The sequence below is a fragment of the Chinchilla lanigera genome, unplaced genomic scaffold (assembly GCF_000276665.1).
Source record: "Chinchilla lanigera isolate Chin_1 unplaced genomic scaffold, ChiLan1.0 scaffold00044, whole genome shotgun sequence".
Classification (NCBI taxonomy): domain Eukaryota; kingdom Metazoa; phylum Chordata; class Mammalia; order Rodentia; family Chinchillidae; genus Chinchilla; species Chinchilla lanigera.
In genome coordinates this window covers 11,084,448-11,111,952 of record NW_004955445.1, presented here as the reverse complement: position 1 = coordinate 11,111,952, position 27,505 = coordinate 11,084,448, and the positions used below count along the sequence as shown (strand labels likewise).

Here is a 27,505-nt window from a genome sequence, read left to right as displayed (position 1 = left end):
GGGAGAGGGACCGGAAGTGGCGATGAAAGATGTTGGGGCGGGGCGGAGGGAAGGAGAGTGGGCAGACAGACTGACAATGCAGTGGCCACCAGGCCGGGGATGAAGGGTCCCAGGTATGGGGTTTCATCTCAGTGGCTAGCCTGCCTGCTGTCCCTGCCACTTCTAGCTCCGGAGAAACTGGGGACACCACTCTTCTTACTCAGAAACTGGCCATAAAGCCCCACAGTGTGTAATTCAGGTGCCATCCCAGCATCTCTGAGGAATGCAGAGGCTGCACCGCCTCTCTGTCCTGATCCAGGTCTAACGCCAAGGTAGGTTGCTATGGCAAGAGCTCCCAAGGAACCACATCTCCCCATGTGCACAACCTTGGATCATCCCCGCCCACACTGAATCTGACCTTGGCCATGTGACTTGCTTTGGCCTGTGGGACATCAGCCACAGTGACAAAAACAGAGGCTTTATATGTCTTTCTTTGCTGGGGCCTGTCCTCTGAAATCCTGAGATCATTGTGCAGTGAGGAAGCCCAGATGAAAGGCCACACACAGGCAGAGGCCTGGGCATGCAGCTGTCCCCAGCAAGTCAGCCCCCGGCAACCTGACAGCCAATGAATGGCCTCCACAAAAGCGCTGGCCAGCCTGCCCACAGAATTGTGACAAAGAATAGATTGCTGTTTTAAGCCACTAAGTTTAGGGCATTTTTGTATGTACATAACTGATAGAGAAACCCGTGGTGGAGCTGCTCCTCTGCTGGTTCTATCTGGCTTTAACTGGATTAATCAGCTGGGTTGGAAGGTCCAAGATGACCTCGTCCACATCTCTGGTAATTGGTCCTGGCAGTGGGCTTGGATACACTGGTTCTCTGATCCTCTAGGAGGCTGGCTTTCTTACATGGCAGTCTCAAGACTACAGCAAAAGTGAAAGCTGCAAGACCCCTTAAGACCCAGTCTTGAAATTTGCATAATATCATTTCTGCCACACTCTATTGGCCAAAGCAAATCATAGGTCAGGCCTGTTTCAAAGGGCGGGAAAAGAGACCCCACCTCTTGATGGGAGCGGCAAAGTTACATTTCAGGTGGTCCTCTGCATTTGCAAGTTTTGCACCTGTAGTTTGATCTGCATCCTTAGATTCAATCAGCCGCAGATCAAAAATATTCAGGAAAAAAAAAATCATCCGTCCTGAGCAGGTATAGATTTTGTTTTTCTTGTCATTATCCGTTAACAATAGGGTAGAACAACTCTTTATATAGCATTTACTTTACATTAGGTCTTATAAGTAATCCAGAGATGATTGAAAGTATACAAGAGGATATGTGTAGGGTATAAGGAATGCTATGCCATTTTATATAAGGAAATTGAGCTTGCATGGATTTTTGTCTCTGCAGGGGGCCTGGGACCAACTCCCTGCAGATATTGAGGGATAGCTGTACTGAGAGGCTATGCAAAGGGGTGGGAGAAATTTGTGCTGTATTTTCCCACCTATGATGTTGCACTCCTCACTCTACCTCCTGATGCTTTGAGAAGCATGGTGAAGACCGCTGCACTCCTGGGGGGTCTGGGACACACAGATCTCAAGTCAGTCCATGAAGTTATTCTTGAAACTTTCTGTCCCCTTTTTCATCACTCACTCCTTAGATGCTCACTGTAGGCCTACTGTGTGCCAGGGCTACACAGAATCAGATACGAGCAGAGTAAAAAGCAAGGCGTCAGACACATATGAGTTGGTGTGTTCTTCCCACCTATTTACATGCCACTGGACCTTGGGCAAGTTCTTGAGTCTGTCTGAGCCTCTGTTTTCCACCCTGTAAAATGGGGATGTCCACACTGTGTGGCCCTCAACAGGCTTAGATGAGACAAAGCTTCTAGCAACAGGTCTCACAATTTGTAGATACCTGACTGATCCCTTCCCCGAAGCCCTGGGCTGGGTACCTCATGAGTAAGTTCCACAAGGGCAGAGATCCATGCTGGTATTGCTCATCAGTGTACCCACCAGGCCTGGCACAAAACACTCAAGAAATACACAGACTCCCACCATCCTTCCACTGCCCCCTTGCACCTGGGTGTTATGACCTATTTCTGACCCCGGTGTCCCTGTGAGGGCAGAAACCGTGTCTAGTTCATCAGCCTGACCCCAGGACCTGGCACTTAGTAGGTGCTCAACAAATGTTATTTTCATTTCCTTTCAATAAAATGGATGTCTCTGGCCCGGCTGAGAATTTTCAGCAGAGGTCTTGAAGTTGCTGAGAGTCTTTCTATCCCTGCGGGGTGGTGGGCGGGGGCTGGTAATTATAACCTGGCCGTGACTCCCTGCAGGCCTATCTTCCCCCCTTGCCCCCAGTTCCAGCTGTGGTCCTTGCTGCCCCTGTTGGTGCCTCCAAAAGCTGCACAAGGGCCTCTGGAGCCCATGTGACACCTCATTAGCCCATAAATGCCATCCCTGTCACCCCTGTAGGGGGCTTGCTGGCAGGCCTGGCCTTTAAACCATACAAGTTAATTCCTCCTCTGGCACTTGGGCCTCGTGGCGCTCCGCCTCCTCCCTCCCTCACACCTTCCTCTCAGGCCTCGTTCTGGTTCTGCTCCCTGCTATCTGCACAGTGAGAACAGACTGTACCTCGCAGCAGCTGCTAAATATAGACCCACATCAGCAGAATATTCCTGGCTGGGGAAATGGCGTTGGGGCTGGGAAATGGTACCAGAGCGGCACTGGCAGTGGGGCTGGGGGCAAGGGGAGGAAATGTCTGGTTCTTCCTAGCAAATGTCAGAAAGGGCCCTTTAGACCGAAGAGTTGAGGACCCTAGAACAAAGACTCCATTTGAACTCCCTGTCCTGCCTCCGTGGTGCTCCTTTTCTAGTTGCTGAGGAGTTGTTCCTGCTCTTCGGGGTTCCAGGACCTCCAACTGGCCATCCTCCTCCCCGCCCTGTGCGGTGCCTCCGCAGTGCTCCTTAGAAACTGGGTGTCCTCCCGACTCTCTCGGAGTAGGAGCTTTCGTCTGTTTACCTCACCACCTCCCAGGACTCAGTCCTGGCCCCTCTCTTATTTCTGCATTCTTTCTCTTCCTCTCCTCCTGAAAGCTTTTCCGCTCTAAGGACCCTATCCTATCCAGGTAGCTGGATGGAGGCTTCATCACCACCACCATGCCCTATACCAACTCTGGGCTGAGCACTTTCCATGGTCCCTGTTCCTTTGGCTTGCAGTACTCCTCCCCAGAAAGCTCTGTGGCTTCACTCACACCTTCACTCTATTTGGGTCTCTACCCCAAAGTTGCCTCCCCAGAAGCCTGTCCTGATTTCTTAATCTAATTCTATCCCTTACCCTGTCTGATATTTCTCACTTAGACTCGTTGTTACTTGACATTATATATGTACATTTACCTTCTGTCTTCCTTATCTCAAGAACCTCCATGTGGATAGTCTCAAAAGTGTCCACTACCGCATTCCCAGGGCCTAGGACAGAGCCAGGCATGTAGCTCGAATGGATGAGTGAACTCTCCCACTGAATCCTCACTACAGTCATAGGAGGGAGGTCTTATTATCTCCCTTGCTCCCATAGGAAACCAAAGCTTAAAGATGCCAACCACTTTCACAACTCCATGGTCATATTTCAGATGGCTGTCTGGAAGTTCTACATGTTTCTTTTCCTGTCTTCTCTCATTGTAAAGCCTGCACAGTTAAAGCTGGATTTTTTAGCCCTGCACCAAACTCCAGGACACATTGCCAATTCCCCTGCTCCTAAATAGTTTTTATAATTCACATTCCTCCCTCTGTGTCTGTAGGAGCTGTCCCTTATATAGACGAATATGCAAGTCTAGGCTGAGAGAGGAATCAGGGCTCTTAACCTTGGGGACTGAGTCTGCCCAATGTTTGCCCTTCCAGAATCTCACTGTACCCCCTATTCTCTGCAGCATCTCCAAACACCTTCATTCTCAACTCGTCATCATCTCTGGCTTCCTAACTAGATAGGCAAATTAAAGAATCCAAGTGGATGCTGAAAGGGAAGGCAAACTTTTTAGTTTTTGTCCTTTGGGGCTCTATGCTGGCCACCCTGGACTCTGGGGCCTCCCTGCCTCCAATTCTTGCCTCTGAGCCAAACTCTACAGTAGCTGCCCGAGGGATCTTGTTAAAATGAAAACCTGAGCATGTCACTTCCCTGCTTAGAAGTCATCAATGAACCCGCAATGTTGGTGAGGAGGAGGGAAAGCAGGAGTTCTCACATGTGGCTCGTGGGAGTGTAATCTGGTATATTTCAACATTGTCTATCATAGTCCAAATGCATGCACTCTTTGACCCAGCTTTTTCTCTTCCTGAAAATTATCCTGCAAATACACTCGCATAAGCACAGCATCATGTATGGATGAGGTTATTAACTGTAGCATGGTTCACTGTGGCAAAAGATTGGAAGCAGCATAAGTGTCCATCAACAGGAGACTGGTGAAATAAATTTTAGTGTATCCATAACAGGCATTAAATGAAAGAATGAGAAAGCTCTTTGTGAACTGATATGGAATAACCTTCAAGATAGACTGTTAAGCCAAAGAGGAAGGCACTGTGTACAGTGTGTGTTTATAGCTCCCATTCATGTAAAAAAATAAAACAAATACATGTGCCTTATTTTCTTGTACATGCATAGAATAGCTCTGGGAAGATTCACAAGAAAATTACACTGGGTGCCTTGGGGACACAGGCTAGATGGCTTGGGGACTGGATAGGGAAAGAAATTGCCACTAAATACTCATTTGAACTTTTTGAATTTTGAACCTTGAAATGTATAATCTATTTTGAAAAAATATGACTTAATATTTTTCAAGTGAATGAGTCTAAGATCTCATAGGATATATACAGCAAGTGGCTACCTTTGGAGCTGCAATTACCAAGGATATGGAGTGGGAAGCACTTTCTCTTTAACATTTCTTTAATATTTGAATGTTTTCTAACAGGTATGACTTTGGAAGGAGGAAAAATAATGAAGATATTATGTGTAAGAGAACACAATTACAACTTTGCTCGTAGACTGGAATCTTCCCCTCCCCACAAACAAAGCGAAACAAACACATAAACAAAAACCCCAAATCCAATCCATCAGCCCCTCCCACCCCCCACCATCGCCCTTAGAATAAAATCTAAGCTCTGCAGCTGGCTTATGCCAGCACAGCCGGCCCTTACCTGCCTGGCCATATCACCTCTCCCCAGGCTTGATTCCTCAAGAGGACTTGCTTACAATTCTCCTCATGCCTCAGGCAGTTCTCCTCCCAGCCCTTGCCTGCACCATGCCCTTTGCCTGGAATGCCCTTCTCTGAAATCTCCATCTGCCCAACACCTTCCCATCCTCCAAAAACCTTGAAACCTACCGCCTCCAAAAACCTTGAAATCCGAATTGCCTGAGCAACGGACTGGCCCTGTCCCCACAGTCCCGTGATGGCATTTGTACATTGTTCTGTCTGAGGTTTTAGCTCCCGTCTATCCCAGGGGCGGTGAACGCACCCCATTGGGATCTGAAGCTCTCCCAGCTGTGTGACCTTGAGCGAGTCACTTCACCTCTCTGAGCCTTAATCTGTCCATTCTGTCTTCGCTGGCGCTCGTTCAAGGATCCTCAGGGACTCATCACGTTTTAGCCCAGAGGGATGCTGCAGCCCTCTTTGGTGGTTGTTGTGTAACGGAGCGCACGGTGGTGGTAGCAAATAAGCAAACAAGAAGCCTCCCTTCCAAAATGGTCTCTAAGTGTCTCTCTTTCTATCATCTCCTTAGCAACAGCCATGTGAACGGAGTTTTCCCATCTGCTGACGAGCCCCCCCCCCTTCTGCCTGAACTTACACCTGTGACCTGGTAAGGGCTCCAAGGACAAATGGGGCAGCTGATTCAAATAGCTGGGGTCTTTTACAGGGTGCCCAAAGTGGCTGCCCCTGCCCTTTTGCATCTCTGCTAGTCTTGCAGGATCCCTCATCCCATATTTTTCTGTTCCTCTGTCGTCTTTTCTTGCCTGGCTGCCTGAGATCCTGGCGTCCCCTGCAGGGCAGGATGCGATTCGGTGCTGTTGGTGAGGTCTGTCTCAGGCCACTGGAAGCACCCTCCTCAAGGCTCCGCCCCTCAAGCGGGCCGCTTTGGCCCCGCCCTCTCAGCCCCGCCCCACCTCTCACCGGTCTTGGGGTCCACCGTGAAGTGGCGCTCGCCATCCAGCACGCTGTATACCAGCCGGGCGCTGCTGCCGTAAGTGGGGTCATCCGCATCCGAAGCCATCACCTGCATCACAGATGTGCCTGGACCCGGGGGACCAAGCGAGACAGTGGTCATTTGGAGCTGCTGTGCTCGTCCATCCCACCTTTCTTCACCTCAGAAAGCTGGGAGATGAGCCTCTCTGGAGGTCATCAAAGCCAGCCCCTCACAGATCCGATCCCACACTGAGTCCCAGTTGGCTTCTTGACACAGGCCTTCCTGGTGGCACAAGAGCGACCACGGAGTCAGGTCTGGGTTCAGCTCCCCCTTGTGTGGTTCTCGGCTGTAGGACCCTGGCAAGGGAAGGCAGCCTATGTGCATCTCCGTTTTCCCTTCAACAAAACAGGGGTAATCGTGGTCACCAGGTTGAAGGAGTGAATTTAAAACTCAGTAGAGTGGCTCAGGACAGCCTCTGGAAGGTGGCGGCCACAATCAGAGTTGGTTAAGGTTATCAGGGTAATAACTCAGGACTGGAAACCCGGCACCTGCCTGCCCGCCCCCCTGGATCCCTCAAACACTCTCTCTCCTGCCCCCACCAGGGCAGTAGAGGACAGCCCAGGGGACAACCAAGTCCACTGGGGCCCCGAGGCTAGTGTCTCTTGGCGCTTGGCCAGGAGAACGGCAGTGCCCTGCTTTCCTGTGGAAGGCACTGCACTGCGGGCCCTGGTGCCCTCCTCGCCCCTCCCCCAGGTGCCCAGACAGCCCCCTCCAGTCTCGCACGCACTGCTCCTTATGCTCTGCACGTAGGCTGCTGGGGAGAGTATAAATTGGATAAAAGTCCATCAAACAGCGGCAATTAAGTTATTGATTTTCGACGCTGGCTCATTAAACTGGGAGCTTCTCTCGGCCTGTCCCAGAGATGGCTCTAATTTGACATCATGTTCAATTTGACGAAAGCAGGACTTAGGACGTGAGGCTGGACCCGGTGTGGGGGGGGCCAGATGGAGGGGCCTACAAAGCTGTCTCGTCCACCTGAACCTTTGCGGAAAGAAGGGGGTGAGATGGAAGATCTGGAGGGAGCCTTAGAGGCTCAGGATATGACCCAAAGGGAGGAGACAGGGCTAGGTGCCCTGCTGGGGACTGGGTGGGGCCTTCCTAGGGGTGGGCTGGGCACTCTGGGCCAGCAGAGTGGCATGCTGGGAGTCGAGGCCAGTTCACTGCTTGGCTAATGAGTGAGCCTGGAAGTGCTACTGCAGCAATTCTGTAAGCCCAGCCCGCTGCCCGCCTCTCCCGCCTCCAGCCTGGGGCCCTCCATCATTCCAGACAGACACATGTATTTATTTTTCACTCCTTTGCATTTCTCATTTCCCTCTCTGGGTCCCCCTCCCAGCTGGAGTCTCCTAAGCTGGCCCTGCAATGCGCCTCTCTTTGGCGGCTTCAGCTCCATGTCATCCATGTCCAAGTTGCTTAGGGAAGCTGAGGAAGAGGAGGGTGTGAGCCCCCTACCCCTGATGCTGGTGTCCAAGGATCTCCTATGCAGGGCCAAGGACACAACCCTGGGTGCTTTCTGCATATACAGAGAAGGGAAGGGAATGGACTTCTCTTGAGCACCCACAGCACACCCAGCCTCACCAGCCTCTTAAATCCAGCATGTATAATCTCCATAGCATCTCAGAGATGCAGGGTGGGCCTCTATAACATTACAGGTGAAGAAACAGACAGGCGAAAACTTGGCTGAGGGTGCAGGGTGATGAAGCAGGGATTTGAATCCAGGGTTATGCCGAAGTGTCAGCACGGGGAGAGTAGCTTTGAGGACAGTGCCCTGGTGTACGGAGTCATCATCAGTGATGGCAATACCACTTAGGAGCTTGACTTTGGCATGGCATGAGCCCTATTGTGCCTCAATCTCCTTATTTGTGAAATGCAGGTGACAGTATTACCAAGCTCCTGAGATAATGTGAGGATTCAAATACGTTTCCGTGATCAGCACCAAGGACAGTGCCTGGCCCATGGGAAGACTCTAAGAAAGACAGGTGCTGGGTGCCCTTGGGAGGCACAGCAGGCTATGAACAATGGCATGTGCTGCCGCCCTCAGATATATGGAAATGGTAGGATATACGTAAAGCACTGGGTCCTGATGGGTGCTCCACAAATGGCAGCTGTTGTAACTCTTATGAGGGGTGTCCCTGTCACTCCCCCTGCCTGTTCCCTCCTCCCATGGACAAGCCGCAATGCCAGGCTGAGTCACTCCCCAGGGACACGGTGGCTCCCTCTCTCCCCCCACCTCCCTGGCTGCATCCCAGGGACTCCCACGGGGATGATGGAATCATTTCCTCAATCCGGGTTTCTTTATTGCAGCCATTACAGTTAATGCCGACACGTAGGGACAGTGAAGGGTCAGTGATTCACCACTCCTCCCTCAAGTCCCACAGGAATGGCCTCCTCAAGCTAGTCACACACCCCTCCCACCTTCTGTACCAGTCAGCAGGTCCCCAGCATTGGCAGACTACAGGATGCCAGGCTTGTGGCTGCTGTAAAGCAACGGCAGGGCATTCCCCCCGGGCCAATTCATGAGGTGCAGCCGTTCACATTTTACCACATACTGTCATATCCATTCTGTCCTTCAGACCTCATACCAATCCTGCAGTGTAGGGATGCCCAACTTTCTAGGTTTGCTGACGTCTGTGGAGTAAATACTTCCACCATGGCCCAGTTTCAAGCCACCAATGTGGTAGAACTGGCCTGCAAAATTTCTGAAAATCAATATGTGCCTCCTACGAGCTGAAACCCATGGTTATCTATTGTTCAATAACAATGATAATGAGGGATTATGTCTATTGAATAATTACTTTGTGCTAGATACTAGGATGTATGCCCTTTACACGCATTATCTCATGGAGTTTACACAACAGAACCTTGTGATAAGGTCTGCTAAGATCTCCACTTTACAGATGAGGAAGTGGAGGCTGAGTCAATTTCCTCATTCATGAAACAGTAATAGTACTACCAAGTTCTTGGGCTCATTATGAGAATTTAAATAGATTTTGGGGTCCAGCACCAAAGGCGGTGCTTGGCCAAGTTCACCTAGCAAGGAAGTGGGTGAGACAGGATTCAAATCCAGGAGGATTGGATGTCCAAACACATGTAGGAAGAGGGCGTTGATTGGAATCCAAGTAGATAGGAGAATGAGAGAGGAAAGAGTTAGAGAAAGGAGAAGGAGGAGAGGAGAAAAAAGGCAGGAGTTGGGTTCAGTCTCCCTTGTGAGCCCAGATTCCACAACAGGGTTAGAATTGGTTGGAATATGGTTCGCTGTCCATGGTGCTGCTCCAGTCCCTCTGCTAAGTGCTCCAGCTCCTCTGGCTGTTAAGAAAAGGACCACCTAACTGATTCTTGGGTAAACGGGCTCTCAGGGCCCAGGGATTCAAGTGGAATGTTAAATATGGAATAGCTGGTCCTTGGAGGACACAAAGACCAATGGTTCTCAACCTGGCTGCACATTACAATCTACTGGGAGCTTTAAAATAAAACTGATGCCAAGCCCCATTTCAGGCCAGTTAAATAGGACTCTTGGGGTGCAGCCCAGGCAAGGGCATTTTTGCAAGCTTCCGAGTGATCCTGAAGTGTCCCCTGCACTAATAGCAGATGCCCTAGACTTGAACTTGTGAGGACACTGGGTCATGAAGAGACTCCATGACTTCCCAAGGTCACATCCTTAGTACACAGTAGGGGAAGAATAAAATTCAGTTCTGTTCAGCCAGTGGACAGTCCAGGCCCTGGGTCCACTGAGCCTGTACTGAGGCTGACACCAGGGGAAGCAGCAAGGGAGCCTCATGGCACCAAGTCAGCTGAAGCCAGCATGAGGGCTTCTGGGAAGAGATACCCCTCACATGTCCAAGGAAGATGGCTGGGCTTTAGCATCAGAGCCCTGGGTTCAGAACTCTGCTACATCCTCACCAACTCTGTCATTCCTCCTTCTAGCCATTTCCTCACCCATACTATTAGAGACCCACTCTGCATCTCTGAGATGAGGATTAGAGATGATGCATTTAAGAGGCTGGTGAGGCTGAGGTGTAGTGGGTACTTGACAGAAGTCCACTCTTTTCCCTGGCTCATGCCCTTAGCCCTGAATAGAAAACCTAAGTGCTGGCATTAGGAGGAGGGGGGCTTCTCTTTTCCTCATCTCTGGTGTATCTGAGTGGCTCTGACATGGTTTGTCCAGGTGCAGGACTGGAACCTATGTCCTGGCTTGTCCCTGAACACTTGATATCTGTAAGGTGCAATTAGGCTCCAGCTGTCCCCAGGGCCTGCAGTGGGGCCCAGGGAGAGCAGACATATATTCTCATTCCAGCCCTGGCCTTGGCTCTATGTGCAGCTGCAGGAAAACTACCCAAACTGACCGGGCCTTAGTCCCCCTTCTGTGAAATGGAGGTAACACTTTATCCCTGGTGCTCTCTGGGTGTGGGAGACCCCTGAATGAGATGGAAATGATGAAGCACTTTGGAAAAGAGCAGAGTCCTCAAACGAGGTGACCAGGCATCATTATTGTGAAGATGTTTGTAATTATTATCATTCTGCTTCTTCCCTACCTCCTTTGCTACCCTGCTGGGCCTGGAGATACCCTAGGCTCACATTTAGTTTCTCAAACATTTATAAAAAATGAGTCCCACCCCCTGCTGCTGCCAGCACTGCACAGAATGCTTTCTATTAAAAATTAAAAACCACTTGTCGAGTCCCTGGGAGCACTCAGATTACACAGGAAACAAGCCCTTTCTCAAACTCCTCCCTCCCCGTCCTCTTCCCAATTCCCTCTTCGATCATCACTTACAATCATGGCTTGCTGGGCTGGGCTTGACCTCACTTCCAGCCACCCACCAGGGCAGCATAACGTAGATGAATGACGCACAGGAGACAGCGAAGTGTGTGTGCGTGTGTGTGTGTGTGTGTGTGTGTGTGTGTGTGTTGGGGGGGATCTGCAGGATAGAGAGGGTCAAGCCCAGCACAAGCAACAGGGAAGGTGCCGCAGAAAAGTGGGTCAGAGATAGAGAGGTAGGGGACAGAGAGACACAGGGACAGAAACCACGTGACAGGAAGTGGTAGAAACACGGAGGTAAAGAAGGACAGTAGAGTCACAGACACAGAGACAGAGATGCCTGTGAAGCGAGGGTCAGGAAGTGGGGAGAGGGGCAAGGAGCAGAACAGTGAGGTCTGGCCCCAAAGTTTCCAGAGGACTTCTGAACACCCTTCTCTTACTTTCTGTCCTTATGGATCCCAGACATGGTCTTGTCCATGCAGGCAGGCAGCTTGTGTGTGTGCGTGCACCTCTGACACTCTCCCCTGAGACAGAGGACTCTCCTGCCGTCCCGAATTGAGAGCCACGGCTCTTCTGTTCTTTGAACATTTACCTGAGGTGCTCTGCTAGATAATTTAGTGACTCTGTTTGTTTGAGACAGCAGTGTTGGAAATATCTGCACCGGCATTCTTCTGCCACTTACAGAAAGTAAACCTTTTTGCTTGTGACTTGGTTCCACTCATACTCGCCACGTCTACAGCGTACCCACTATGTGCCACGTCCTTGAGGGCAGGATGGTGACTTTGCTCCCTTTCACCTCAGCACTGAGTGTGCACAAGGGCTGGCACAGAGATGCTGCTCGTTTTGCTTTTGTTTTTGGTACCAGGAATCAAACTCAGGACCTTGTGCTCACCGACAGGCGCTTGTGCCACTGAGCTATATCCCCGGCCCCGCTGCTCACGTTTGATGAAAGGTTTGTCGATGCAAACGAAAGAGATGTGGACAAACTCCCCTTTGTCCAGATTACCCGGGTTATGGGGCCAGCTCCCAAGAGCCAGGGCCTCTGCTCCTCTCTGCTGTCTCTCCCCGCCAGAAACCTCCTGTCCCGTTCCCCCGCAACCTGGGTGGTGAGAGCCAGTGCCGTTGCTAGGCAAGGAGATATTGCACATATAGATCTTCCTGGACTTTAATTAAAAACATCTTTAGAAGTTGTCTCTGCAGAGGCCAACGATTGATTCCTGGCTTGGGCCTGAGGGCTGCTGAGCCACACTCTCTCTGGCTGCAGCCGGGACCATCAGAAGCTCCCAGACTGCTGCTGTCCTCCCCAAATGAGACCCTTGGGGGAACACACTGCCTCCTGCTGTCCTCCTTTCCTCTCTGCTGCTGTTCCCCCAAGCTCTAGGCTTAGGAGACAGTGCGCTCTCCCATTTTTATGTCCTTTCCTCACTTGAGCCTCACTTTCCTTAGCTGTAAAATGGGGATGTTATCACTTAACTCAAGAAAGCCCCTGGGGGTGGAGGTGGGATGAAATGAGATTAAGGATGTGAACGTGATTTTCAAGCTGTGAAGTCCTGTGTAAGAAATAGCCTTGACTATGTCCCCAAAGAAAGCCATGGGTGACAAATCCAGTGTAACAGGTTCTGGTTCCAGCTACGGCTCTTACCGTGGAACCTCAGACAAGTGACTTTATCTCTCATTGCATTTATTCCCTCATTGGCAAAATGAAGACAGTAATACCTGCCCTGCTTATTCTCCAGGATTGCGAGGATAAAGGGAAATAGCTCTGTGAAAGCAGTGTTGGCTGATAGCTATTATTTAGTGAATATCCCAAGCAGCGCGGGCTGTACTACAAAGCAGGCTTTTTCCATCCATTACAGATGCTGCTCACAGAGGAAGTGTAATACACGGGAACATGGCTGCCCTAGGGCCCTGCCCACTCACCCACAATCTGTTGAGCCCCAATTCCATGGGCCAGCAGTGGGAATTCTATGGCATGTGGGCCACCACATTCCTCATCCTTTGCTCGTGGCAGACATCACTAGTCTGCTGTGGTATTTGTTTCAGCTGGGAGGCCTTTGACTCCTCAGCACAGCACCACAGCCACTACCAGTTGATCAAAGTTGGCAGGGGGGATGGAACTGATCTACAGCCGCTCTGAGGTTGGGGCAGTGTCTTACTGAACTGCCAATTCCCACGTACCTGGCGAAGTGCCATGTATACAGTAGGCACTAATAAATGTCTACTAAATCCAAAGTAGCTACTTATTTTTCTATCCTCTGTGGGCCTATAAAAGAAGTGGGTCCTATTAAATGCTTGCTAAGGTAGGTGACTCATCTTTGCAAGCCCGATCAAGCCAAGTACACTGAAGGCCTTGCATATAATGGGTGCTAATAAACATTTGTGGATTTAATTCAATTACTTATCTTTGCATCCCCTGCAGTGCCCAGAATAAAGTAGTGGCTAATATATGTGTATTGAATTGAATTTCTCCTTTTTGTATTCTCACTAGTGCCAAGTATAGTGTCTTGTACACAGCTGGCATCCTTAAGCAGGTGGAACTGAACTGGGCATGGGAATCCTATCAAATCCCTTTGCCGGCTATTGGTCAAGTCATGATGCCCCAGGAAAGGGGTCCAAGTCCCCAGCATTAAAAGATTGTCTAGTCCTGCTTTTCTTTCTATCAAAACCCATGCCCCTGTCAATTTCACTCAGCCTCCAGCTTTAAACCTGCTGTCTCTCTGCTGCTGACTTCCAGAACTGTGTCTCTAGCCCCGTCTCTGCTGATGTTCTCACCCCTCATCCATGTGTCCCCTAGGCATCTCCGCTTGAACTTCCAGTAAATGTGTCCACCTTACCATGCCCAAGAATGAACTCCTTACTTTGCAAACTTGTTCTTCCTTCAGCATTCTCTGTCTCCATCATAGCCACCCCTCCATTCAGTTGTTCAGGTCAAGAGCATCTTCCTGTGTCCTCTGTCTCTCAGTCCCCACATCCAGTTCCTCCCAGGCCCCGTGGGCACTGCCCTCAGCACACACAGAGAATCCCATCTCTTCTATCACCTACGCGATGCGAAAGCCAGCATTGCCTCTCGACTTCACAACTGCCGTCTTCTGCTCACTCATCTCCCTCTTCCCAACCTTCCCCCCTCGGGTCTATTTTCAACATGGCAGCCGAGTCATTCTTTTAAAATATAAGTTTGATTATGCCACTCCTCTGCTTCCCATCTTCCTCAGAGTAGGGCTGAAAATTTTCTAATGGCTACCAAGTCCTATGTGATCCAACGTCTGATCTTTCTTCTAAGGGATCCGGACACCTCTCCCCCTCACTCACTCCTCTTCAGCCACACTGACCCCCTCACTTTTCCTCAGACACAACAGCGCCTTTGTACTTACTATTCCCTGTACCCGGAGCATTCTACTGTTAGCTTAGTGGCTCTCCATGTGTAATCCCTGAACCCGCAACATCATCCGGGAGTTTGTTAACGCTTCTAACGGCCCAGACCTACTAAATCAGAAATCCTCAAGGTGGGAGGTGGGCAGCTGGTGGTGTACTTCAGCGGAAAAGCACTTACCTAGCATGTGCAAGGCTCTGACTGTGATCTGTAATACCACAAAGGAAAACAGAAACCGACCAAAGGACTCATCCACCCTGGGGTATTTGGGTGGTGATGTGTGCTTTCACAAGCTCTCTTGGTAATTTGGGTACACAATATAACGTAGAAATCACTGTTTCACATAGGTCTGTGGTTCTTTTCCTTTAACTGAATGTCCTCTTGTAATGAAGGCCTTCTCCGACCCCTCTGCCTAAAATAGCACTCCCCCCAAATCACTGCAGACTCCCTTATTTGTGTAGCACTCACACTGCTGGTATTGTATATTTGCTTGTTTCTTTCCTGTCTCTTCCCTGCTCTGATGTGGAGGCCTCCTAAGAATGCCCAATGCCTGGTATAACACAGAGCACCCAGCGGGCATTCAGTAAGTATCTGCGGCATGGATGAGCCTTCTCTGCGCTTAGACGGGAACTTGGGACCCAGAGGATCACAGGGACTTGCCCAAGGTCATGTGAGCGCCAGACCTCCCAACTGGCAGCTCAAGACCTGCTTGCATGCATTAAGCCTAGCATTGCGGGCAAGCCCCACCCCCACCACAAGCATGGCTCATCAGGGCCCCTGGCACACTTCCCTTCCCTTTTAAGCTCTGAGTGGTTTAATTTGTGAGCGCTGCTGCCTTTCATGTCCCAAACTGCGTCCCTGCTCCCTCTGATCTCCGAAGCTGCCCAGACCCCACTGCCGCTTGTCGGCCCCGCCCTCTTCTGCCGGGGATCGGGAGGCTCAGTAATTGTGACTGATTTTCAAAGCTGCCTGGAGTCTCCGCAAGCACCCTGGTGTCGGATTTGTTTCTCCTTCAAAAAGTTGCTCAAATGAAATAAACTAATTTAATTTCTGCCTCTGCCTTCCCCTTTTTGGGTTCCCTGACTTGTCCAAGCCTCTTTTTTTCTGAGTGCAATGAGACAGCTACTGGGGTGGGAGAGGTAGAAGAGGTAGGGCTGGGACTTCCGGGGGTACCAAGAACTGGGGGTTTGCTCTGCCTCCTATGCCCTGTGTGACCTTGGAATGAGCTGCTGTCCTTTTCTTGGACTCAATTTTCCCATTATTGTTGCCAGGCCAACAGTCTAGTGGCCAAGCCCAGGGACGCTCACGTCCGTCCTGCTGCCTCTAGAGCCATAAAGGCCACCTGCTTCCCTTGGCTCCTTTGGACCCAGCCCCTGCTTGCTTCCGCAGCATCAGTTCTGGCTGACTTTCTGGCCTGTTCCATGCAGAAATGCTCAGGCCAGACCTCAAGCTGAGGAGTGGGGACCGGGAAGTCAGGCCTGCCGCTGGCTTGCTGTGTCACCCTGGGCTTGTCACTGTCTCTCCAAATCCGTTTTCCAGTTTGCAAAGTTAATTTCTAAGTTCTTGTCAGGGTCTGAAATTCCACCGGTCTTTGCTCCCGGCAACTTTCAAGTGCATCTCTCCAGCTCAGTCCTCTCCACTGAACCTGTTTACTCAACTGTCTTTTCAAAGACCTCCCCTCTGTGCCTAGTAAGCGCTTCTAACTTACGTGTCCAAGACCAAACTCCTGCTTCCCCTCAGCTGCCCAATCTGCTCCTCCCATCTCAGTCAATGGAAATTCCATCTATTTCATCGCTCAGGTCAAAATCCCAATGCGCACCCTCGGGTTTTCTTTCTGTCACACCCCACATCTAATCCATTATCAGATGCTTTCAGCTCTACTTTCAAAATATATCCACAAGTCAACCTCATTTCAAGGCTCCCTGTGGTACCACCTTTTCCAAGTCACCACCACTTCTTTCATCGGTCATTAAGGTACCCTCCTCCAAGAGCAACCAGCTCCTTTGTTTGTCCTTCCCCGGTTCCTTCTTCCTCCGCCTATCTATTCTTCATGGAACAGCCATGAGCTCCTGTTCAAACTAAATCACATCATGTCATTCTTCTGAACAAGACCCTCTCCTGACTTCCCAGTTTGTGCAGTACAAAAGGTAAAGACCCAGCTATAGTTTATAAGAGGCATGATCTAGTCACCTTGCCACTTCTCCTGGGGAAGAATTAAACCCCCGGGCCTTTGCACCTGCTGTTCTCTCTGCTTAGAATTGGTCTTCTTACAGGACCAACAATCTGTTTGCTTGCTTTATTGTCTGTCTTCCTTAGGGAGAATGTGCTCTTCCTTGTCTGCTTTTTCACTGCTTTGTCCCCAGTGCCCAGCACATAGTAGGTACTCAACAAATAACTGTTAAATGAATGAAAACATTTCAATAGACACAGCATGTCACCGGCACACACAGGCCATGCATACACACATCTGCATGCAAACATACATCGGGCAACACATGAACCCTTTTGGTATGTACACAGCCCACACTCACACTGTGCCCTGTTTTTCTGCTGTCCCCTATGCCTCCTGCCCCCACTCTCTCTGGCCTCTCTCCTCTCCCTCTGCTGTCTTACGTACCCTCTCCCAAGAACCCAAGTAACTCTGGCTCTGACGTGCAGCCACAGAGCAGGAGGTCAGAGAGAGGCAGCACAAAGCCATGGGCACGTCGAGGCAGTCGTGGCCTGGGACACTGCTCCCGGGTGAGCTGGCTCACAGAAAACTCAGTCTAACCTGCTGGGGAGGAGTGGCCGCTCCTGGCTTGTGCCCTTCATCCTGTGGCTCTAGTTTCTACCAGAGCCTCAGGAGCCCTGGGCTAAGTGAAGCTTCCATGGTCAGACCCCAGCGCTTAGTCTCTGTCCTGTTCTGTGCAAATGTTTTTGACTACAGCTGTGTCTGATGTCTTGGTGCAGATGTGGGTTTGGACAGTTGGCTTCCTGTTCCACACACACAATGATATGTATGCAGCTGCAGTACCCCTGGCTGCCCGCAGTCACACGGGCAACTGACTGTGTCTGGGGTCTTCCTGATGGGCAGTGAGTGGCACCTTCGGATGCTGCTCAGTGGCTGCCCCCAGATTGATGAGGTCCAGTGTGGGAACATCTGTTTGAGCCTTTTTCTGGGTCCGTGTATGTGGCCGAGACTGCACAGAGGCTCCCTGTGTGAGGGTCTTGTCTGGTGCGTGGCTGGGCCCTGGGGGTGAGACGGCCTCTGGGCTGTGTCTGTGTAGTTGAACTTTCCTGCAGGTGTAGCATGTAGTGCGCCTGTGTGCCTGACCGGAACAGAATGCTGCCTGCCTGTCAGGCTGTGTCTAAGGTGCAGTTGTGTGTGGTGCACAGCTGAGCTTGTATGTGGGCGGGGCTCATGTGTGTCCAGGTTTGCAGCTGCGTGTGCAAGATTGTGCCTGCGTGTGTGACCACGTCTGAGCATGACATTTACATGCAGGTTCATGTCCATAGGAGGCTGTGCTGAGGTCATGTGTATGGCCTTGTCCAGCTCTGCAGCTGGACCTGTGTCCAGGACTATGCCTGCCCTGGGGGGTCTGCTGGGCTTATGTGAGTGCCTAGTGTCCTGGGGCTGCAGTTCCTGTCTCTCCTCCCCTGCCGAGCAGGCTGCACACAGGACCTGGCGTCTCTCTCTAGTGGGGCAATTCACCCTGGCTTCACCCCCACCCTGATCCCACAGTGCCTGCAGCCCACCTGTGGGAGAGAGCTCAGCCACGCTGCCGATGTAGGGGCCATGCAGGAAACGCGGCTCACTATCGTTGATGTCCTGCACCTTGATGATGAATTCCGACTCGGGCTCCAGCAGGCGGTTGGTGGCACGGTCCCGAGCCTGGGCCCGCAACGTGTAGAAGGTTTTCTGTTCACGATCCAGACGTTCCATGGCATGGATGTCGCCCGTCAGCTCATCTATCAGGAAGATGGTCCCGGCGCCCTCGCCTGAGATGGTGTACTTGATGGCCCCGTCACCCTCGTCTGAGTCCGAGTGGATCTGGGAAGGTAGGGAGGAAGGCAGAGTGGAGGCCGGGGAGGACGCTCCTCTCTGCCACCGCACTTGGGTCCCACTGAAGGTTTATTCCTAAGCACATCTGTCCTTCAACACACACTGGCACCTTCACTGAAGACACAGGCCAGAGGACATGCTCATGCCAATCTGAGCCTCACCATCTCTGCCCTGGGTGTTTCACCCCTGTCCTGTGGCTCGCCCTACTCTAGCTTTGCCCTATTCCAGTCTTGCCCTATAATCCACCCTCCCCTTGGCCCCCAGAGCTATCAGCTTCAGAGAAAGATCTGAATGAGTCCTCCCTGCATAAAGTCCTCCCACGGCTCACCATTACTTTATAAAGAAGACCACAGTCCCTTCCTTACCTCTCTGCCTTGCAGCAAGCAGAACCCACAGGCTCTTACTTTGAGCCTGGTCCTTACTTCTCTGCCCACTGAAAATCCACTCGCTGCCAGGCTCAGCCGCTTCTTCTAGAAAAATTTTCTGGATTCCCCTCCCCACTTCCCTCCAAGATCTCTTAGTATTCGAGCCATCATTATCATGTTCAGTCTTATAGGATCACCGACCCAGAGCTTTGAAATCTGTAGCATGCATGCAGATCACCTGGGCATCTTGTTAAAATGCAGCCTCGGACTCAGTGGTTCTGGGTGGGGCCTCTGAATTTGCATTTCTAGTGAGCTGCTAAGCTGCTAGTCCATGACCTCACTCAGGTCCATCTCCTGCAGGCTCGGAGCCCCGGGAGGTTAGGGTGGCATCTTAAGCATCTCAGGATATGGGGGGAGGGCAAGGGCTCAGGACTTGGCACATGGCATGGATAGAGGGTGAAAGAGGGGAGGATGGGGTGGGATCGGCGGGTACCTCTGGCACACCAGGTTGTGCAGTAGGTACCCTTATCCGGGCCAGGACTCTAAAAACAGGCCTGACCAGAGTAGGTTTTGCTACTTTGTTTTTCAGATTATCTTTTCTTCCATTTTCCTACCGAGGATCAGAAAAGTGGCGCAGTTTGCTCACATCCTACCCCTCCATCCTAAGCCTCCACAGGACTCACAGGAAGGGAGGGGCCCCTCAGCCTGGCTGAGCCTTGGCTTCAGCAGCAGCCCCCTGTGAGTTCGTGCACAAGTCACTGCCCCTCTCTGGGCCTGTCACTACATCTGTAACAGGGCAAGCAGAACAGCACGTCCTCTTGGAGGAGCTGAGAGGTTCACTGAGTTGAGAATCCCCTAAGGCCCTTAGCAGCTGCCCGGCACCAGTGACATGTACCATATTTAACAGCCAGCATGGTGGGGCACTGCCCATGGAGTGGTACTGCAGCAGGATCCCACTGGGCCATGCAGAGATGCTATGGCTGCTGGACCACGAAGTCCAGGGGACCAAGAATTAGGGCACGGAGTGGAGAGGGACTATTTACTGTCAGCATGCAGGTTCTGCAGTATTTTAACAACCAGTACAACTATACCTGTTTGTACTAGCTGGAAATCAGCTCTGCCCGAGACATAATAAGTGTCCAATAAACAGTAGCTATAGTTATTATTATATTAGTACTAAATGTTCACTATATATAACTGGAATTTCTCTCATTCCAGTACCGCTAAGCTCCAGACCCCAGGCTGTTTGCATTCCGCTGAGATCTCTTGGGAAGGAACCAGCAAGAAGTCTGTTTTCCTGTAAACAGAAACACCTAAGGCTTTACCCTCCAGTGCCCGAATCTCCAAGGCAGCCCCGAGCAGAGGAAAATCCATCTGGATGAAGCCAGAGACTTTGGGCAGGTCCCTGCTCTAAGCTTCTGTGGAGATGGGGTATGAACGAGAGAATCCCTAAAGCTTTTCTTGGGCCAGGGTGCTGTGAACCCCAGCTCCTTCAGCAAGGGCCAAGGGCCAATGAATCCGTCAGGAAGAGGGAGGAGGGCTCACCCCTGCCACGAAGGAGGAGCAGGGTGTAAATTCTGCGGGTAGAACTTTGTGTCTGAAAGGTGGATTATAGAAGTGCCATTTGGAAGATTGAATGGCCCATAAACATTTTCATATTTCATTAGCCGATTAATGGGCATCTCTCTCTTTTTGGCGAGTCTGCTGATTCTCAGCAGAAATTGCGGGGAGTAAATGGAGGCGTCTGGTGGAACCTTTCCGGGTCCCTGTCCTGTTATAGATTGCCCCAATTAATGCCCGTCCTGGGCTCCACCGAGAAGCCTTCTTCCTGTCCAGTTACTGTTAATAGATTTCTCATAAGTGGCTGGATTGTAAAAACCTCATAACTCAGTTTAATGCCCCCAATAAAATTATCTCAGGACGTCGGCCCTGAATCATTGGCAGTGTGGGGATGAGGAGACCTGTCTCTCTTGTTGGCTGTTTACGTGCTTCTTCCCACGGGAGGTGGGGTGGGAGAGGGTGGATTTGTTCCCTCTTGGGGTGCCTGCTCCCCCTTTGCAATCGGACCTGTGATTGGCTTATTTAATCGGCAAACATTTCTGAGCAGGGTGGTGGATGAGGCGCCATTTGGAGGGAAGTTTAACAGCAATAATTTTATTGGTCTCCACCGTCATTGCCCTAGGAAACATTACTATTCCCATTTCTAAGATGAGTCAGCTGAGGCACAGATAGGGGAAGTCATTTACTCCGTGTGAAGCCAAGCTCCCAACTGACTTCATCACCTACTGATGTTGTGGCCATGGGCTTGTTAATTTTACCTCTCTGAGCCCTGCTTTCCTACTTGAGACATCAGTGGGAGCCCTACCTGGCAAAGGTATGCTAAGGAGTACATGAGAGCATGTTCACAATGACTCAAGCACTGTGTCGATGGCTATTTCCTTCTCTCCCTGTCTCCTGAATCTTCATTATGTCTCTGCAGCCCTTGACATTTTAACTCCGACTCGGACAGGGATCACTTATCAGTGAGGAGTGGGGAGGAGGAAGTGGAACCCAGCGATGATGTCATCGATGTTCTTCTCTCAGGCACGACACGGAGCTAGCACTGGGGCCCAGCAGCTGCTCTCTTGGGACTTCAGAGCCAGACAGGGCCAATCGGCTTAGGCAGAAGCTAAGAGCCTGCAGCTGTGGATTTGCCCTCAGCCGGGTCCTGACTCCGGGTGGAGACGGAGCGTCTCAGGCTCTGTGCTGAGAACGTGTTTCTCAAGGCTCTCAGCTGTGAGCAAAGCCTGAAGGATGATGGCCCTCCCATGTATTGAGCACCTACTGTGTGTCAGACGTGTTCCAGGCTGTGGGCAGAAATGTAACTTGACTTTGTGGAGTAGGTGCCTGAATCCCCATTTACCAGGTGAGGAGACCGAGACGGGCCAGGTCTGTTTGATTTCAAATTGCAGGGGAATCCCTCTGTGCCCGCTTTTGCTCTGTTTACTGCATTTCCAGCAGCAGATGAGGGATAAAGGGGAAACAGTGGGCTGCCGGGGAGTCCATGGGCTGCAGGGATGGGAGCTGACAAGTCTTGCTCACAGCCTTTTCCCTGTCGCCAGCAGCTCACACTCCTTGGAGGCCTCTTCTCTCCCAGCCTCCATTCCGCCACTTGGAAGGGGGCCTTCAGTCACAAATCAGGGAAGATAACTGGCTTTGAAGTCAGAAGCAGCCGAGTGCTGGCTCCAGCTTTGCTACTGAGCTGTTGCATGGCCTTGAGCAAGTGGTCACCCTTCTCTAAGCCTCTATTTTCTCATCTGCAAATGGGGCTGATATTGCTTCCCCACAGATTCTGAAGAGCCATAAGGGAATACGTGGAAGTTTCTGGCACACATAATAGGTGCCCAGTGTACATCGGCATTGTCATTTCCCCTCCCTAGTCTCAGAAGGGATTGAAGGGTCGCCTCGTTTATCCTCACCATCTCCTGACACAAGGACCACAGACCCAATTTCCGACACGCTGGAGACCCAGGGGCCTTCAGCCAACACCTTCTTGTCTTTGAAGCTCAGCTTGTTCCCTCCTCCTGGTCACCCTCTCAGATGCCTTCCCCTTTGGTTGAGAGACCTCACCCTTCCCCGCCCTATCCTGCTCCACACACCTGTGTGACACCAAGTGTTGCAGGTCTGTGCCTCCAGCTGCCTTGGGACTCAGGATGGGGGCTGAGCTCCATTCATCTGTCTGAGCTCCACCCGCTTGGCACACACGAGGTGCCCAGGCAGTGGGCAGAGGGCAAGCTGAGTGAGCACACGGGACAGCTCGAGACTGCAAGCTCCTTGAGGGTGGAACGTATGGCTGTTTGTTCCATATCTCCAGCACCCAGCTTGGGGCTCAGCACCATTACATTAAATTCATGCATGGCAACATGTACAACTGTCAGCTGGGATTTATGAAGGACACTGCCACTCTGTTTATTCCCAGGTACACACAAGCTGGATGATGGAGCACAGCGGCCGGGTGTTATAATGTCCCAGGTACAGTTCTAGACCCTCTACCCTTATTTCACCGATGCCTCATAATAATCCTGCGAATCAGAGACTATTCTCTCCCAGTGATACAGACTGGCACACTGGGGCCCCGAGATGCTCTAAATCTGACCTAACGCCACACAGCTAACAAAAGGTGGCCTCCAGCTGCTCTGATACTGCATGCGGGATTCTTACTACTGCATCGGATGAGGCCAGCCCCAGAGGAGAAATCCCCCGAGCCCCAGCCTTTGGTCATAAACAACGCGTAAAACATGAGAGTGATGGTTTCTCATCCCAGGGGGTTGAAAAATGGGATTTACGAGGCCATTAATTACTTCCTCCTAATTAAATCAAAATTAAATGCGAGCAGAGGTACGTTTTCCTTATTAAAGACAATTAAACGGACAGTGCGGCTACGCAAATAAAACGAGTGCAGGATTTAAACGGAAAGCAAATCAAATAAAAAGCCTCCCCCGGAATGTGAGGGGTCTGTTCACGCCAGCGCGACTCATAAACCAAGAGTTCATCAATTTTCTTTAAATATTAGCAACTTAATTAAATCTGCTCTCCTCCCCACTTTAATCCTGCCGTATATCTAAAATAGATCTCACCGCCCACAGGAGTTGGTCATAAGTGCTGACCCCATAATTCTATCTTTTTTAAAAAAATTAAAAATCCTACAAAATCCACATCCAGCTGACAGAAGCCCCGGGGGAAATTACAGTTCGGAAAAAGGATTAGTCAAAGTACCCAGATTTTATGGAAATGTTGGGAGCCGGCTTTGAGGGGGGTGGAGTGAGGAGGTGAGGCAGCCTGGATGGGGCAGGACGGGCGAGCAGCTGTCTTGGGGGCCTCGGTGACAGCCACAGGGCTGAGGTTCCTGTGGGTGCGGACAGGAGCCTGGCAGCGGGTGAGGGAAGGAGGAGGCGATTGTAAAATAGGTTACTGTTGGGCGCCGGGGGTTCACGATGGCAGTGCTGTTGCTAAGCTACCTTTGGAATTCGACAAGGATGGATGGATGCTCAGAGCGGCTCCCTGGGGGTGGGGGGGACCAGGAAGCAGTGAATTAACTGCAACCATGGAGAAGCCCTTTCTCCTTGAGGAGCCAGGGAGAACGGTGTGAGCGTGTGTGCGTGCACAGTGTGCGTGCCTGCACACCAGCTGCACGCATGTGCCGGCTCGGCTGGAAAGGGGACAGGTGCGTCTTAAAAGCCCAAGCTCACAGTCCTAGAGTGGAGAGAAAGCCAGTGACAGCCGCTCCCCAATTAGCGGTGAGAAACTAGGATGTCAAGTTGCTAAGGCGGCTTTGGGGACTCAGGGCAGGGGTTTGTAGAATCTGCGTAGATGGTGTATCAGGTGGTAGCAAAGTGAGCCAAATTTACAACAAAAGCAAACACTTACCAAGCACGAGTCAGGACCCGGTGCTGGTCTAGGTTCTTGACCTACACTAACTCCTAGATCCCTCACCGCCACAACCCTTTGAGGAAGTCCTGGTAACAGCCTCATTCAACAGGAAAGGAAACTGAAGCACAGCGAGGTTAAACACTGTGGCCAGGAGAGAAAGATCACAAGCAGAGAGAGAGAGGGAGTTGGATTTGAGCCCAGGCCATCTAGCTCCAGTTGGCCCCTGCTCATACCCAAAGCCTCCTTGGTAAGAAAGTGCAAGGGGCAAATATTTGCAAACGAGACAGAAACTTCTTTCTCCCTGCACACAGTGATTCTCCAGGGGTAGCCCTGAGCACGAGAGAGCAGGGCTCTGGGTGAAGGTTGGGAGAGGGAGGAAGAGGCTTCCGCAAGGAAAGGGAAGGGAAGGGAAGGTCTCAGGGTGCTCAATGTTTGGCTCATAGCACATGTTAAAGTAGACTCAACTGAAGTGGGCACGGAGCCAGCCACAGGACTTCTCTTTTCTTTTCTTTTCTTTCTCTCTCTCTCTCTCTTGCTTTCTTTCCTTCTCTCTCTCTCTCTCTCTCTCTCTCTCTCTCTCTCTCTCTGTCTCTTTCTTTGCACTGGGGATTGAATCCAGGGCTTTTGCACTAAGCTACATCTCCAGCCCTTTTTATTATTCACTTACTTATTTTGAGACAAGTTCTCACTAAGTCACTACATGGCCCAGGCTGAGCTCAAATTTGCAATCCTCTTGCCTCAGTCTCCCAGAGTGCTGGGATTCCAGGCCTGCGCCACCACGCTGAGCAGGACGCAGAGGCTGGGTGGCCTGGTCCCTTGGTTGATCCCGCCGCCCCGCTGCCGGGTGGCTTTGGCACACTGCTCTCCGCCTTGGCCTCCGTTTCTCCTCCTTATAATGAAAGCTCCTACTGGGATGCTCCGCTGTCAACAGACGGTACTTCAAGGGGACGGCGTGGGGCTCAGCTCGTGCTCTGCAGGCAGTAAGTCTCAGTGGATAAAGGTGCGGGTGGTGAATCAGCAGCTGGTTTTTCTCTTCTCTTTGGGACTTGGGTGGCTGGAGGGGCCTTTGCAGAACCCTGGCTGCGGCTACCAACCACAGGGCTGAGCCCTGAGTGTGACATCTAGCAGATGTCAGAGTCCTTCTTGCTCTCTCTGGGGTCTTCCTGGACCCACTGGCCTCTGTGCCAGCCTGGAGACCTCTGTGTGGTCTGGACAGTCAGGCCCGGGCAGGCCTTTCTGCCCGGGGACTCAGAAACTCTAGTTCACACAGGCTCGCATGCTGGCTAAGCCACTTGGCCACCCCATGACTTTGGCTTCTCTGACCTCGGTTTCCTTGCCTACAAAGGGGAATGAGGCTTCCTACCTCGCAGTTTCAGGATTAAGTACTTTATACGGGAAAAATAAAAAATAACCACCAGCAAACAAGCCATAGGCCCAACACTTTATATGCTGTTTTCTTTTTTAATCCTCGACACCCTTAGGAAGCGGGCTCTCAGAGTTCCACTTGTACAGTTGGAGGTGAGTCTCAGGGAGGCAAAGTGACTTGTTCCAGGTCACACGGGGAACGGGTTGGCAGAACAAGGCCTCGGACTTGGCTGGCCATGTCTGCTTCAAAGCCTTCAATGTCAGCTACTTCACCCTGAGCTACCTTCCCACTTGGGCCAGCAATGGTCCCTCCTTCCCCCTGTGGACCCCTCCCCAGCCTGGGGGAGCCAGGGTCCTAGGCTGTGCCTCTGGGCAGCTGGATGACTTCTAGAAAGGCTGTGTACCTGCCCAGGGCTGCTGCCTCGCTCACTTATGAGGCCTGACTTCAACCACAGGTAAGGAGGCAAAGAAGTTGAGGCCCAGGGACTACCGGGTCCCCATCAGAGAAAAGCTGTTTCCCATGTGCAAACCCAAAGATCTAGACTGAGGCTTCCCTCCTGTCCTTGTCAACAATCCTATCCTAGGGCCTCAGAACTGCTTAGCTTCCCAAGCCTCAGACATTCTGGCACACCAGAAGCTTCAAAAAGCTTCCCATTGCCAACCAAAACTTCCTGGAAAGCTGATGGGCCTTCATAAAAGCCAGAGAATTGTGTGTGGGCACCACCATGCTTTCATCCTCCAGTCACCCTCCACTTCAACCCATCAAGTGCTGACAAGTATCTGAATAAGCCAAGTTGCTTCAGGCCTCTGAAGTCTGCATAGTCTTCACATCAGTTTGATGAACTCCTACTCATATATCAAAACCCAGTTTGAGTGTATTTTCCTCCAGAAAGCCAACCAATGGATAGCATTTAGGGAGTACCTACTCAGTGGTAGGTATAGTTTTTTTCATGCACCACGATGTCTGTTATTCTGTGGAGCCCCAAATGGCAGAGGCTAGATCTTACTTACATTTGCCTCCCCAATATCACACCTGGGCCCCACCAGGGGCAGGAACTGAATGAATGAATAAAAGTCCTGTTCAGTTCCTTTTACTTCGGAGGCACAGATCTTTAGCCAGATGAACCAGCGTTTACTTGGAGAGTCTGAGAAGGGGGCTTTCAAGCATTCAGCGAACAGAGTTTGGCTGGGCACTGGGGATTTAACGGTGAGCACAGCAAACATAGTCTGAGCAAAAGACACATGCTAAGTCTACCATTGAGCAAACACAGGCATAATTAAGGTGTCATGAAGGGAGGACACCAGGACCTCAGGGGACATGTACCGGGGGACCTGTCCTAGCTGGTGGTCAGGGAGAGCTTCTCCGAGGAAGTGGCCTTGGTGGTGAGACCCACAGTGCAAGTCAGGTAACTTACTAGAAGGAGCAGCAAAGAGCAGGTCCGGGGAGTAAACGCGGGCACAGGGGCGGTGGCAGGAGGGAATGGGCATTCAGGTGGGCACCGGGCTGGAAGTCCCAGGCAGTGTGGTTGGAGGTCTGGCCGCAGGGGCCGGATCCTCCTGTTCATCGCAGGAGTGTGGGCGTGGCCTCCGGTGCACAGGAGCTACTGCGGCGTTTTAGGCAGTAGCCAGAACTGTGTGTGCTGTGCTGGGATCGGCACGCTAAGTCCTACGTGCATCTAGCTACCCATGCGCTGCGTTTGCCCACTGGCTCCCCCTTCTGTAGGATGCAGAAGGAGGAGGTTGAGCCGGGTGTGGGGGAGCTCGGGTAGCGGGTAGGCTCAGCCGACCTCGGCCAGAGCACAGCTGGAGGGGGCACAGGGTCGGGGAAGTTGGAGCGGGACAGGGGGCCGGGGTCTCGGACGCGCACCAGTGCGCCCCTCAGCCAGAGCCGGGCAGCGCTGGGCCCCACTTTACCTTGCCCACGTACAGGGGCTCGGTGCCCGTGTACTCCTCCACCACGAAGAACTGGTTCCACACCCAGCCGCGCTTCACGCGGCCCGC

The 27,505-nt window shown here is 51.6% G+C and overlaps 1 protein-coding gene across 1 annotated transcript in view; it reads right to left on the bottom strand.

Annotated features, from left to right (window-relative positions):
- Positions 1-27,505, bottom strand: part of Cdh22 (cadherin 22, type 2) — a gene marked incomplete at its 5' end in the record, with an annotated part of 67,424 nt that extends 39,919 nt beyond the window's left edge. The window contains 3 exons of the mRNA XM_005392577.1: positions 6,128-6,247; positions 18,059-18,353; positions 27,419-27,505. Coding sequence (XP_005392634.1) covers positions 6,128-6,247; positions 18,059-18,353; positions 27,419-27,505 — 502 coding nt within the window. The remainder of the gene's footprint in view (positions 1-6,127; positions 6,248-18,058; positions 18,354-27,418) is intronic.